Source organism: Sciurus vulgaris, assembly GCF_902686455.1.
Source record: "Sciurus vulgaris genome assembly, chromosome: 9".
Classification (NCBI taxonomy): domain Eukaryota; kingdom Metazoa; phylum Chordata; class Mammalia; order Rodentia; family Sciuridae; genus Sciurus; species Sciurus vulgaris.
The window spans coordinates 59,749,050-59,761,955 of record NC_136469.1 but is presented as its reverse complement, the minus strand read 5'-3'; the positions used below and the strand labels follow the sequence as shown (position 1 = coordinate 59,761,955).

Sequence of the window (12,906 nt, the reverse complement as noted above, 5' to 3'; positions counted from 1 at the left end):
ATATTAGTATCTGAGCTTGTTACCTGTGCTGAATCCTAATTCCCACAGGGCTACATTAAAAGGGCCAAATGATACACTGTGTGTATACACACAGTGGGTTTTAGTATAGGAGAGGAAACCTGAGCTTTGGGAACCCAAATCTTTTATAATAGGCACTAGCATGTGTGACTTTTGCTTTTGAAGGAGATGTTATTTCTGTCTTCCAAGGTTGTTTGACATGCAAACATACTTTAAAAATTGATCTGTAACAAAGGGAGGTTAATGTCCTGCATGTGTGACATACAGAAACATAAGGGACCCATAGGGAATTCCTTCTCAATTGTGGGAAGGATCATGGAGGTTAAATATCCTGCAAAGCATGAAGAATTGCCAAATCTAAATGTTAGTTTTTCCTTCTTTACATAATATGAAATATAGCGTGAGGCAAAGAATTTTTGTTCCAAGTGTTGTGAGAAATTGAGAGTTTTTAAGTAACATAATATCTTTTAGCTTTTAATTTTTAAAAAAGATCCTTCTCACTGTAAATGGAAAGTAGAGTGGGAACTAAGTAAAGACACCTCTTAGGAGGCTATTACAGCAATTCAGGGAAGAGATGGTCTTAAACTTGAGGAAGGAGGATAAGAGTGGTAGTTAAAGTGCAGAAAGGGGTGTGAGCTAGTCAACTTCAGGATGTGTTTTGAAGGCAGAAGAGACAAGACATACTGATAAATTCAATGTGATACAAGAAATCAAGAGTAACAGAGTAAATAGTCTTGACTATAAGACTATGGGAGGACTGGATTTGGAAACAGGAATGAGAAATTCTGGGTTGGACATGTTAAATGTGAAATATCAAGGAGTTATGTTGGTAGAGAGTCGGGGAGATAATATTTCAAATTTCCTGTATAGAATAAGTCTTACAAAGCTTCCCCTTTGTGGTATTTCACATTTAAAAAATTGTTTCCTTTGCTTCTGCAACATCTTTCTATATTCTGTGATCTCTGACACATTTTATATTTCCTCTTCTTGAACACCTCCCTTGCATGTTGGTGTTTCCCAGTATTATTCGATCTTTGAAGTTCTTCTCACACTTAACATTTTGGTGTCCTTCTAAACAATATCTAAACAATATATATATATATGGGCTTTATAAGCTTTATATTGTATGTATATAATTGTGTGTGTGTGTGTATATATATATATATATATATATAAAATGAGCTTTGTATTGTAGAGTTACAAATATGTTTGTTTAACTCTATGTTATGTTCAGCTTCCGTGTCATTACATAGTTTCCTAAAACACCAGTAAGAAAATTTATTTTGGTACATCAATTTATTTAGTAAATCCTCTACTGGGTTTTATATTCTGTTTTTATAATAATTTCAAGTCTACAGAATAACTTCAAGAATAGTACAAAGAACTTTGTTTTCCTGAGCCATTGGAGATTAAATTGATTACATGATACCCCATCATTCTGAAGACTTCCATTGTGCATTTCCTATAAACAAGAGCATTTACCTACATGTTCACACAGAACCATTCAAATTAAGGCATTAACATTGATACCATACCATCATCTTATGCACTGACCTCATTCAAGTTTCTCCATAAGGTTTTCTCTATAAGGTTCTCTGTAGGGAAAAGATCTAATCCAGTTACAAATTGCACTTATTTGTCCCATCTCTTGAGTATTCTTCATGACAGAACACCTCCTCAGTTTTTCCTTGACTTCATGTGTTTGAAATTTTTGAAAATTAAAGGTCAGTTACTTTGTGAACTGTTCCTGAATTTTGGTTTATCTGATACTGAATCATCATTAGATTTGAGTTTTGTATTTTTGATAAAAATACCACAAGAAGGATGCTTTATGCTTCTTGCTGCAAACTCTCAGATGGATACAATTTCAGTTTGTCCCACTAAGGTGTGTTTTTGATGACTTAACTGATGTATGCACTTAACGTTTCTTCACTTTAAAATCACTTTATTCCCTTTTTTATTAATAAATATTTGGGGAGGTTTTGGAGACTATGCAAATATCCTGTCCCTCATCAAAAATTTTATATTATCTACCAATTTTAGTATTTATTGATGTTTCTTTGCTGTTTTAATTATTGCAATGATATTAACAAATGGTGAGTCTCTGATTCTCTTGGTCCTTTTACATTTATTAGCTGTCATTGTGCTGTAAGGAAAATATTTGTATTTCCCACATTTATCCAATCCTTTTTGTATTGGTAGGCTATAATCATGACTCTTATTATTTATTTCCATCCTTCAAATTTTCTCAGTTTTCAAGTTGGCTGTTGTGTTCATATAATCTCAAAAGGCTTTGATAACTTTCTTAACTTTCTGACCTAGCAGGGTGTTCCAGGCTTATATTTTCCTTGTGCCCAGCTCTAGAACCAACTACTTCTCAAAAAACAAACAGACAAACAAAAAACACACAAAAAAACCCTTGTTCCTTTTTCTGCAGATTGGTGTTTCAGAAATCAACCTTTCAGCAGTACTTGCTTATTTTTATTGCCATGTCACTTTCCCAGCTCGCTCAATGAAAAGGGAAAATATGTGTGCATCTACATACGTACCCCCCCACAGACTTTTTTTTTTTTTTTTTTTTTCTATATCTACCCAACTAGTCATCAGTTCACATATCTATTCACTCTTCCATGGGTTCACACCAGTGCTTTCAATCCTAATCCAGGACCACAAGGCTAATTCTGTTTTGTTTTGTTTTTTTTTTTCCTTTTTCATATTTGTAACAACCTTGTCCCACAGTGAGCAATATTGATCCCATTAACCTCAATACATTTACTTCTATGATGATCAACTGAATGTAAGCAATTTTCAATTGCTGCTCCTTCTACCCATCCCCCTTCTCAGACACCCTGTTTACCCAACTCAGGCTCCAACACTCAGTTCAAGGCCACTGCCATTTCTACCCTCACTGCAGATGCCCTCCACTACTTGCCTTTGAAACTGTTCACCATCTGCCCCCTCCACCCCTTTGAGCAGGAGGCCCCCTCCCCCTGCCAGGCTTTAACACTTCCCTCCCAGCTGCTGACCCATCACCACCATCATCCACACAGATATTTCCTGTATGCTGCGTGGGCTCCACCCACCTCCCAGAGGTTCACAAATGCGACCACACACTCACACTGGTGCTTACTTTCTCCACCCCCTGCCCATGGATTTTTTTAAGACAGACAGTCAGAAAGGCTAATCCTATATTTTTAAACATTGAACTTATTTCCAACTTGGGACTTTTACAAACATCTTTCTTGTTATAGATCATGAATTTTTAGAAAGACAAATCTGCTATATAATTGTTTCATTTCTTACAACCTGAGACCCTGGAACAAAATTAATATTCTCAGCTCTTCAATCCACAGCCTTCCACTTATCAAAACCATAGAAAAATACTAGATTTACAATATATTATTTGGGTAGAGGTAAGATAGGTGAGCGGCACTATTCCTTAACTTGATAGCAGTGAATAATTACACTGGGGTATTTTATATAAAAATTTACCCTTAATTATTTTGTAGACAGTGACCTACATCCACCCCCACATAGTAATTATTGCCATTGCCATAATATAATACCTAATACCTACACTCAATTCAGTTGGTTCAGTTTTCTTAACATCAAAATAAATCAAATTGATTATATGATGCCAAATTCACCAATATTGTTTAGCATTGTTTAGAGAATACCTGGGAAGTCCATCCTTTCTTTTATGCCATAACACTTTTAAAAATCACTGGATATTATTTTTTACTTTAATTCTTTGTATAGTGGTGGTGGTTGTTCCTCTTTTTGTTTGGTAGGCATCATTCATCTCGGGAAAAAATACTCTGGAAACTCCCATAAAAAGAACTTTGACGTCAATCAAGTCATTTCCCAGTTTTTATTCATTTTTTTCTTACTAACATAAGATCGTATTAGAACAAAACATCCAATAGAAATTCAGTTTCATCAGGAATTTATGATTCTAAATGTCTTGATTTAAGGTTCCTTGTCTTATGCAGATTTCTGTTCAGACAGTCCCTGACTATTCCTTATATTTCAAAGGTTCTAGGTAAGCATGTGGTATTGCTGTTCCCTTTGAATTAGTAATATGTGAATTAAAAGAAATGACTCATTCCCTTTTGAACAAATCAGATGTAAATAAATCTGCATATAACCTATGCACATTCTCCCATGGACTTCAAATCATCTTAGATGACATAATATTGAATACAACATAAATGCTATGTAAATCATTGTTAGAATGTTTTGTGTAGGGAATGATGACAAGAAAAATTCTGTGTATGTTTGGTACAGACAAAAAAATTCTTTTCAATATTTTCAATTCATGTTTGGATCTGAGGATGTGAAACTGGTGGATAGGGAGATTCCACTATGGTTGACCATCAATGTGTATATGCATGTTTAGGTGCTATTTCTCTTGCAACAGCACAAGATGCTGGGTTGCACAAAACACACTTCGATACGACAAACACCCACTTTTATAAGTGAAAAGACATGGTTTATTATTTTCAAATTGCTAACTGCAGTTAGCAGAGAGCCTTTCCCTCCTTGCTATTGCTGTTGAATTACACCAAATGATCTAGTCTACGCAATCTCTGACAGGATGTGGAAGATTTTCAGGTGCCTGCTAAAGAATGAAAGACCATCATTTAAGGATCAAAGGCAGACTTGTTCTTTATTCATAATAGGACAGTAACAGAGAGGCAGACATCATGCTGTGACTGTTCTGGACTTCACTTAGTGCTTTCTTTCTTTTCAGCTGGGTACCAAAGAAGGCTATCTCACCAAACAGGGGGGCCTCGTCAAGGTAAGGAAGTGTGTTTTCGCTCATGCCAGCCACAAAGAAGGAGAACACGCTGGGTAGACTCAATTCTCATTTTGACAGTCCCTTTTTCAAAGTGTAATTGCCAACTCATTTTGACCCACTTGTAATTTTACTATTTCAAAGAGTTTACTTTTATGACTGATTAGTCAAAATTCTGGAAAATGACTTGCTTATTCTTTTAGAAAGCCTTGCATTAGAGTATTCTACAGTTAATACACCACAAGTCATATAATTCTTTTAATGGAATGATAGAGTATAAAGGTAGTATGATAAGGCAGGATGTTTCTGTTTTTTCCTTTTTTCTAATAAAGAAGTCAAAATTATAAAAAATGTTTACTAAAGGTAGGCCAAAGACATCACTGATAATAATAAAAACTGCTTTAAAATCCCTCAAAAAACCACAGTTTAGAACTTTACAAGTCCATTGGACCCAACTGTCTTCCATTTGTGTGATTTTTCTTCTATCTCATGTAAGTGCATCACAGAGACCTTCATGGACTTGGCTCCTTCCTATTTGAAGAGTGGAGATACTTAGCCTCTTCTTCAGGGGTACTGGCCGCTTGAATCCAACCTAAACATTTAGTTGTATCCCTCCTAGGTTGTATGCTTTCTGAGGACCAGGGGATATTCACATCCAAGCATATTTATTCTTAAATCCTGTTATTTCTTTTGACTAATACATAGCCACCCAGGATGTATAAGGGTTCTGTTAGTATAGAAGAAAGTGACAGTGGGAAGCAACAGTTTTTGCCATAGAATTCTTAGGCAAGGTTTAGAATGTCGTGTGGTTTGAGTTTTCTAAACCTTAATTGGCTTATTTGTAAGATAAAAATAGTAACATTTGGCATTGTTATATGTGAATTGGCTGTTAAATGAGAACTGTGTACACACATACACACATATATATGTATATCATTAAATATATTTAATATGTATAAATAGTATATACTGTTTAATGTAAGTACGTGCATAACATATTAATATATGTATATATACATATAAAATTGTATATATGTAAATAAAATTGTATATATGTAAATATAAAGAAATTATATGTCAGTAAATATCCAAGAATAGTATGTATTCACAGAAAGTGCTCAAAAATATTATCTATTTCTATTATAAAAGCTAATAAAATAGAAATTTTAGTGGTTTGTTATAATCATCTTGATATTTATGATAGACTACATCTTTTTTTTGTTTAAATAAGCTAATGATTTCTCTGACTTCTTTATGAACTTAATGCATGGAATCAATTTTAATTATTTTAGAGATTTTGAAAGTATTTTCTCAGGAACACAAGAATACTTTTCAGAGTTATTTTTATCTAATCTTCTAAATACTTTAAAAGTAAAAGTAAACTAGTTCAAATATTGCATTCCTATACCCAAAACCTGTGCGTTCTAATTTTTTTCTCAGACCTGGAAAACAAGATGGTTCACTTTGCACAGAAATGAACTGAAATACTTCAAAGACCAGATGGTGAGAAACAATACATTTTTCTTTAAAAACGAACTCTCTAGGTAAAAAGAACACCTGCCTTTAAAAATCCCTGAAATTCTCCTTATGTCCACCTGAAACAATAAATGATTGGATATGTGAGTTCCTGATTCCTGATGAGTAGAGTTCTTTTGCAAAGACAAGATGTGTATCCCTGACCTATTGGACTGGCTAAACTGTAGTTCTGTAGGGAACATATTCCTTCTGTGTAGGATAATGGAATTTTTCTTTTGCCACGATTTCTTAACTATCACTTTGCAGCACTTTCTCCATTTATTAAGATATGTCCATTTCCCATGCCCATTTTATTATGCCAACTTAAGATTATTTCATTTCTTCTCACTTTCTTTATACAGAACTTCTGAGAAAGTAAAAGTTTTGAAAGAGAAAAATAAGACACCCTGCCATGTGTTAAAATTCATCTCTGTCAAATGTAAATTGATAGAGGCAATGTCTTCTTAATGCTTACTTTCATGAAAGGCTGATTCCAAAACCAGAGGAGGGTGACTTCCCTTCAAAAGTCTTTTCCATATACCAGTCCTCTTAGTGAAAAGAAAATTGACAGTTGTACATGGCAGAAGTTTTGTTAGAGGGAAAAATGATGGATGAATTGGTGTGATTATTTCTTTCTGTTTTGTTTTTTAAGTCTCCAGAACCAATTCGGATCCTAGACCTAACGGAATGTTCAGCTGTACAATTTGATTATTCACAGGAAAGGGTAAACTGTTTTTGGTAAGTTTTTTTTTTTTTTTTTTTTTTTAAGGAATGTTTTTAAAAGTCTTCTTGTCAGACACTTATTTTAGCTAAGGAATAAAAAGCTGTATGACTCAATGTCTACTTATGTGTGGGACTAAGGGATGTGGATTTACTACCACACAGGGCATACATGTTAAGCACACTTTCAGCTGTGTGTGATATAGTACCTCATTTACAAAGGTTTAAACAAATTGGCAGGTGGTCTGGGTTTGGCTGTGTGCTGTAAAATAAATGAAATACATTCTGCATTATGAACATTCATATCTTTTTGTTTGTTTGTACTGGGAATTAAATTCAGCTCCATGACATGCACTAACTAGGTGAGCACTCCACCAGTAAGCTATATCCCCAACCCTTTTTTAAGTTTTGAAACAGAGTTTTTGCTAAATTGCCCAGACTGGCCTCAAACTTGCATTCCTCCTTCCTCACCCTCACCTGATTGTAGGCACATTGGTTGCCATTTACATCTTAGCTTGCTTTCTTTCAGGTTTTCCTCCAAATTTTTAATTATAATTTTGTTGACTCCAAGGTTTCTCTTTTAATATCAAGAATAATTTGCTACAATTTATGGCTAATTGCACTAAAGTTTTTTTTATAATATCAGTATATTGTAAACCTTTTCTAAAATCTTAAGGAAGTGTCTTCTAAGAATAAACATGTTATCTTCAGAACAATAATGTCATTATTGCACCTGAGAAAACTCATGGTAATTCTATATCAACCAGCAACAGATATCTTTTTAAATTTTTTTTCAATTTTTGTTCTAATTAGTAACTTGCATAAATGTGCCATATGAGCTAGCAGATGTTTATTTTTCTCATATAACATAAAATTGAGAAGCAGACAGCTTCCCTAGCAAGGCCAGGTCCAGTGTCTTTGCAGTTCTCTTGGCCTTTCCTCATGATGGCTATTTTAGAGCCAAGTGGCTTCTCCAATTTTAGGCTACTTGTTTTCACAGACGTGAAGAAAGATGTAGGAATGATATAGGGCTACATCTGTCCCTTTGTACCAGGAAAGCCAATGTTTCTTCCAGAAACTTCCCTATAGTCTTTCTCTTATAACTCACTGGCCACAACTGGGTACCATAACCATCCCTAGCAGCAGGTAGAGCTAGGAAAGTGATAGCATAATCATAATTGATTTGAACTAATTAGGTTTCATTGCCTGGGGTTCTGTTAGCAAGAATAAAATTATCTGTATTAATGGGTAACTCAGTGTCTCCCACAGGAAGTATCAGTGACAATTCTAGAAATCAGTTTTACAGTATGTGTATAATATCGATATCACTCCGTCCCGCCCCATTGTCTACTCACCCCTTAACTGAATCTCACATCAAGGTTTTGCCTTCTACACAGACACCTACATCTTATCTACTCAGTATTAATTATTGAAGTCAATAAAATATGTTAGGTTTTAGGATAATGGAAACCTTCTGAATTTTAGTTCAAGGCTTTTTTCACAAAAGGTTTTTAGTATTTTGCATCTAGACTAAATGAGGGCTAGCCCAATGATTTTCATTGTATAATCAAAGACGGTCAAATGATAAATTACCACATATCTAGAAAAAGTCTTCTGTGTCTTAATTCCAACAGAAGTTAACTCATGGTCAGAAATGGGCTAGTTTAGGAGTTTTATTGCCTCTTTTTCCTGACCTAAATAACTGCCTACATTCACTGAAGACAGAATTTTCCTTGCTAAAGGCAGCTCCCACAAATGAGTCTTTTCTGCAAACTCTCTCTTGTGTCGCTTTTTCTTTGAATCATGTCACAGGTTCTGAATTATCTGAGAACCCAGCTGACACATAAGTGTTATGTATAAGTGTGTAAAGGTGTGTTCAGTCCAAGATAGATACAATGGAGGAGCTGGGGGCAACCTGAACATATTTTTATTCTCTTCTTTGAAGTCTCATTAGAGAATATAAATCTTGCCTGTAACAATAATATGACTCTACAACTTCCTACATATTTCTGCAGTATGTTGGCAAAAATAGCTCTGTCTATACCAGTTCTTCAAGTTATTACTTACCCAGGCCCTTTATCAATTCTTTTTTCTTTTGGAATATTCTAAATTAGTGTTCAACTAATATATATTTAACCTGCCACCTAGAGTAGCTAATATTCTTTCTTTTGTCTTATCAGCTTAGTATTTCCATTCAGGACATTTTATCTCTGTGCCAAGACAGGAGTAGAAGCCGATGAATGGATCAAGATATTGCGATGGAAATTGGTGAGTATAAGTCTTCAAGTGTCCAGTCCTCAGAAATGATGATTTCAAACATATTTCTGTTGAGTCAGACTATTCCCAAGAATCTAAGGGTTGTCATTTGCAGGCTTGTGGAAAAGTCTGTTTCTTCTTTGGGGAACACAAAAAGAGATGGAGACATGATTGTGAAAAAGAAGAGTGGAGCTTATTTGTGTCTCAGCCCTAGAGACTAGAACCTAGAACCTAGACTAGAAAAGCCCTAGAACCTTTGCCTGGTGCTCCAGCATCTCTTGCTTTTCCTTTAGGTGTGCAGATTAGTCTAGTTTTGTCAGGAGGAGGACATCTGGGACCAGAATGCCTCATAGAGGAAAGCTGAACTATTTCTCTAGCTAAAAACACTTTTAAATGGTCAACAAAGGAAGCTTGCCAGAAGAACTTAGCTTAGTTTTCCATGTATCACTTTGTACAGGTCAAGGACAAAAGGTAGTTATTTTACTGCTTTCTATATACCTCCTAGGAGGAAGACAGAGTGCTTATAAAAATTCACCACTCTCATACAGTTTTTGCAATTGTTTGCAAACTGGAGAGTTGTTAGATAAGAACTTGTCCTTAAAGCTTTTTAAAATTCCCATTAAATACCAGGTATTAGTCCATTTTTTTTGTTGTTGTTGTTGTTGTTATAGCAAAATACTTTAGGCAATTACTTATGAAGAAATAGTAAAATCAGATTGCTAAAGAGGAAGTTAGAGAGTGACAAGGGTTTGTCAGGCTCAGGCATTTATAGCAACTTGCTTTTGTGAAAACTCACTCCAGAGACCAGCATTTCCTTCCAAGGGCAGTGGCACCCATGACCCAGATGCCTCCCACTAAGCCCCACCTCTTAAAGGCTTCATCACCTCCTACTACTGCCACCCTGGGGACCAAACGTTTTCATATAGATCTTTTGGGGACCACACTTAAACATACCAACCACAGCATACCATCTTGAAACTGTTTCCAAAAGTGAAACACTTGTTTTCTGATTATTATTTATGTGTGTGAAATAATCTGATAGGTTTTTCCTCATATCTGAGAATCGTTGGATATTCCTTTCTAGATACTTGGATTTTTACTCTTGGTAATCTTTTCAGTTTGAAATCCAAACTAATATGCCATGCATTTTGAGATTGTTCCAATGTATTTGATATTTGGTTAGGAAATACTTTGCCATATGAAATTTTTGTTTCTATAAGAATTAATTTCTTACCTTCACTATCCAAGCGATACATAATCATTATAAACAAATTAAAGTAAAATTATATCAAATGCACACTTTCAAATTTTTCCTTGCAAAAATATTTAAAAACAAAATTTAACCATTCTGTGGTGCTATTTACTCACTCCACTTAGCAATATATTATAAACATCTTTCCATATTAACAATTTTAGATTTTTATCATCCTTTTTGATTCATTAAATAGCATTGCATTTTTTAGATTATTGTAAGCATTAGACTAATTCCAAAATTGTACGTTCTAGCAACTACTTGACAAATGTCTCCCGGGAAAAAGACAGAAAACCAGATTAACACTTGATAATTTATAGTTGCATGGCTTCTTTACTAATCAGCATGTCTTATTTAATATTTCAGAGTTTGTTCTTAAAATCACTCAATAATAGATACACATGTGTTTTATTTCAGTCACAAATAAGAAAACAGCTCAATCGAGGGGAAGGCACAATCCGATCTCAGTCATTCATCTTTAAATAGATCTTTCTCACCAAAGAGAGGCCTTGGCCCTGAGCAAGGTGGAATGTTCCCTGGCACTGTGATACATAGCAGGCTTCAGATAAAAGCTGACTAAGATTTTTCTTCAAAAGCAAATCAAAAGCAGATACTGACCAGGACCCATATGCCATGTTCGCAGACTCATGGGAAACTGCTGCCCTTCCAAGATGTTGCCATGTCCTTGAGCATACTGAAGCAATTGTTCTGATGAGCCTCCACTCTCAGGTCTGCTCACTCAGAATACAAAATGCAAGAAGAAGGGTTTTTATCTTTACTCCAGGTGGCCCCCAAGCTTGCTGACATGAGTTGTTGAGTTCTACTCTGGGTCAAGGTCAGCTCACTGACCTCCAAGTTGTGCTGTAATGCAGGAAGGAAACAGTTGTATATTTGGGAAGCTTAGACAGCTTCTTTGTAAAGTATATTGAGATATCAGGCGTCAGTAATTTTTGAAGGAGGGGTTGTTTTTTGCTTTTGGTTCTTTATACAAAAGTAAAAAACAAGTTTCTAAAACTAAAATGGAACCTGTTTGATGAATTTATTTTCTCTTTTAAAAGTCTTAGAAATCTAGTATATATTTCACTTCTAATGACAAAACTATGAAAACTAAATAAATGTCCTATGGGCAATTATGTGGGACAATAAAGGCTAATGAAGATACAATTTAAAAACATCTTTTAACAATTTGGGGGGTAAGGTTTTAAAGAGTGAAAAACATAAATTGAGGAAGGGTAATAAAGTGGTGGATAGCTTGTAGTCTATAACAATTATATTATCTATAACAATAATAGAGGGTACGTAAGCACTGGGTTATCTTTATCCGACATCTCTCCAAATGACCTGGAAGAGATCTCTCAGAGTGTGTTATAACAGTTCCTTCCCCAGAATGAGCTAGATAGAGTTAACCTCTAAGCCCTCTGGGCCTTCCTAAAGAGCAACTTCTATTGTCAGTTGAGGGAGTAACACTAACTCTACATGAAATATATAATCATGTGTTACACAGCTATTGCAAATCAGAGCAAGAAGATTGAAGTGAGAATGAAATACTGGTGTCAGAGTTCACAAACAAATTCTCTTTCTATTATCTTTATCAACCCTGCTTTTTAAGGCAGAAGTTTATGGTGCAAAGCTATGAAATAACACTGCTCTTGCAGTCCAAAGGGATAACTTGTTAACCAAGTTCCCTCTGTTATTTAAGTATCTAAGACTCAGAAATTACAGTATGTTTTGTATGTTTCAACAAGGTTTTTAATGTATTTCATATGTTTGTATTATATGGGATAAAATAGATGTCAACTTAAAATGTATTGTGTCAAGTTTGCAAAGTAAAATGTTATGAAAGAACTCTCAGAGATGTATAGTTTCATGTATGGTTTTCTTAAAACAAGGGCGTTGCTTTGTGTAGATAATATTGATTTTGCTTTTTGTAAAACATACCATGTTTATTTATATTCTGTGTTTCTGTTTAATAAATAAAAGGGCACAATTTTGCTGTTCATGTACTACTTTGCTATTAAAACACATTTTTAGTCTTTAAAATTTAAACGAAATACAACTGATGATATCATAAAGCAATTATACTGAAGTTAGACTATGAGCCACAGAGAATTGGAAGTTGAAGAAATAGTTTCAATCCTGCTGAGTGTGATGGTGCACACCTAAAACACCAGCAACTTAGGAGGCTGAGACAGGATCACAAGTTCAAAGCCAGCCTCAACAACTTAGTGAGACCCTCAGCAATTTAGTGAGACACTGTCTCAAAATTTAAAAAAAACCAAAAGGGCTGGGGATATGGTTCAGTGGTTAAGCCCCTCTTGGTTCAATTCCTAGTACCATTAAAAAAAAA

The 12,906-nt window shown here is 34.8% G+C and overlaps 1 protein-coding gene across 1 annotated transcript in view; it reads left to right on the top strand.

Moving 5' to 3' along the window:
• The window catches only part of DAPP1 (dual adaptor of phosphotyrosine and 3-phosphoinositides 1), an 85,092-nt gene extending 72,530 nt beyond the window's left edge, over positions 1-12,562 (top strand). Inside the window, exons 5-9 of the mRNA XM_079153858.1 lie at positions 4,772-4,819; positions 6,257-6,319; positions 6,984-7,069; positions 9,232-9,319; positions 10,977-12,562. Coding sequence (XP_079009984.1) covers positions 4,772-4,819; positions 6,257-6,319; positions 6,984-7,069; positions 9,232-9,319; positions 10,977-11,045 — 354 coding nt within the window. The 3' untranslated portion in view covers positions 11,046-12,562. The remainder of the gene's footprint in view (positions 1-4,771; positions 4,820-6,256; positions 6,320-6,983; positions 7,070-9,231; positions 9,320-10,976) is intronic.
• The last annotated feature ends 344 nt before the right edge of the window (positions 12,563-12,906 follow it).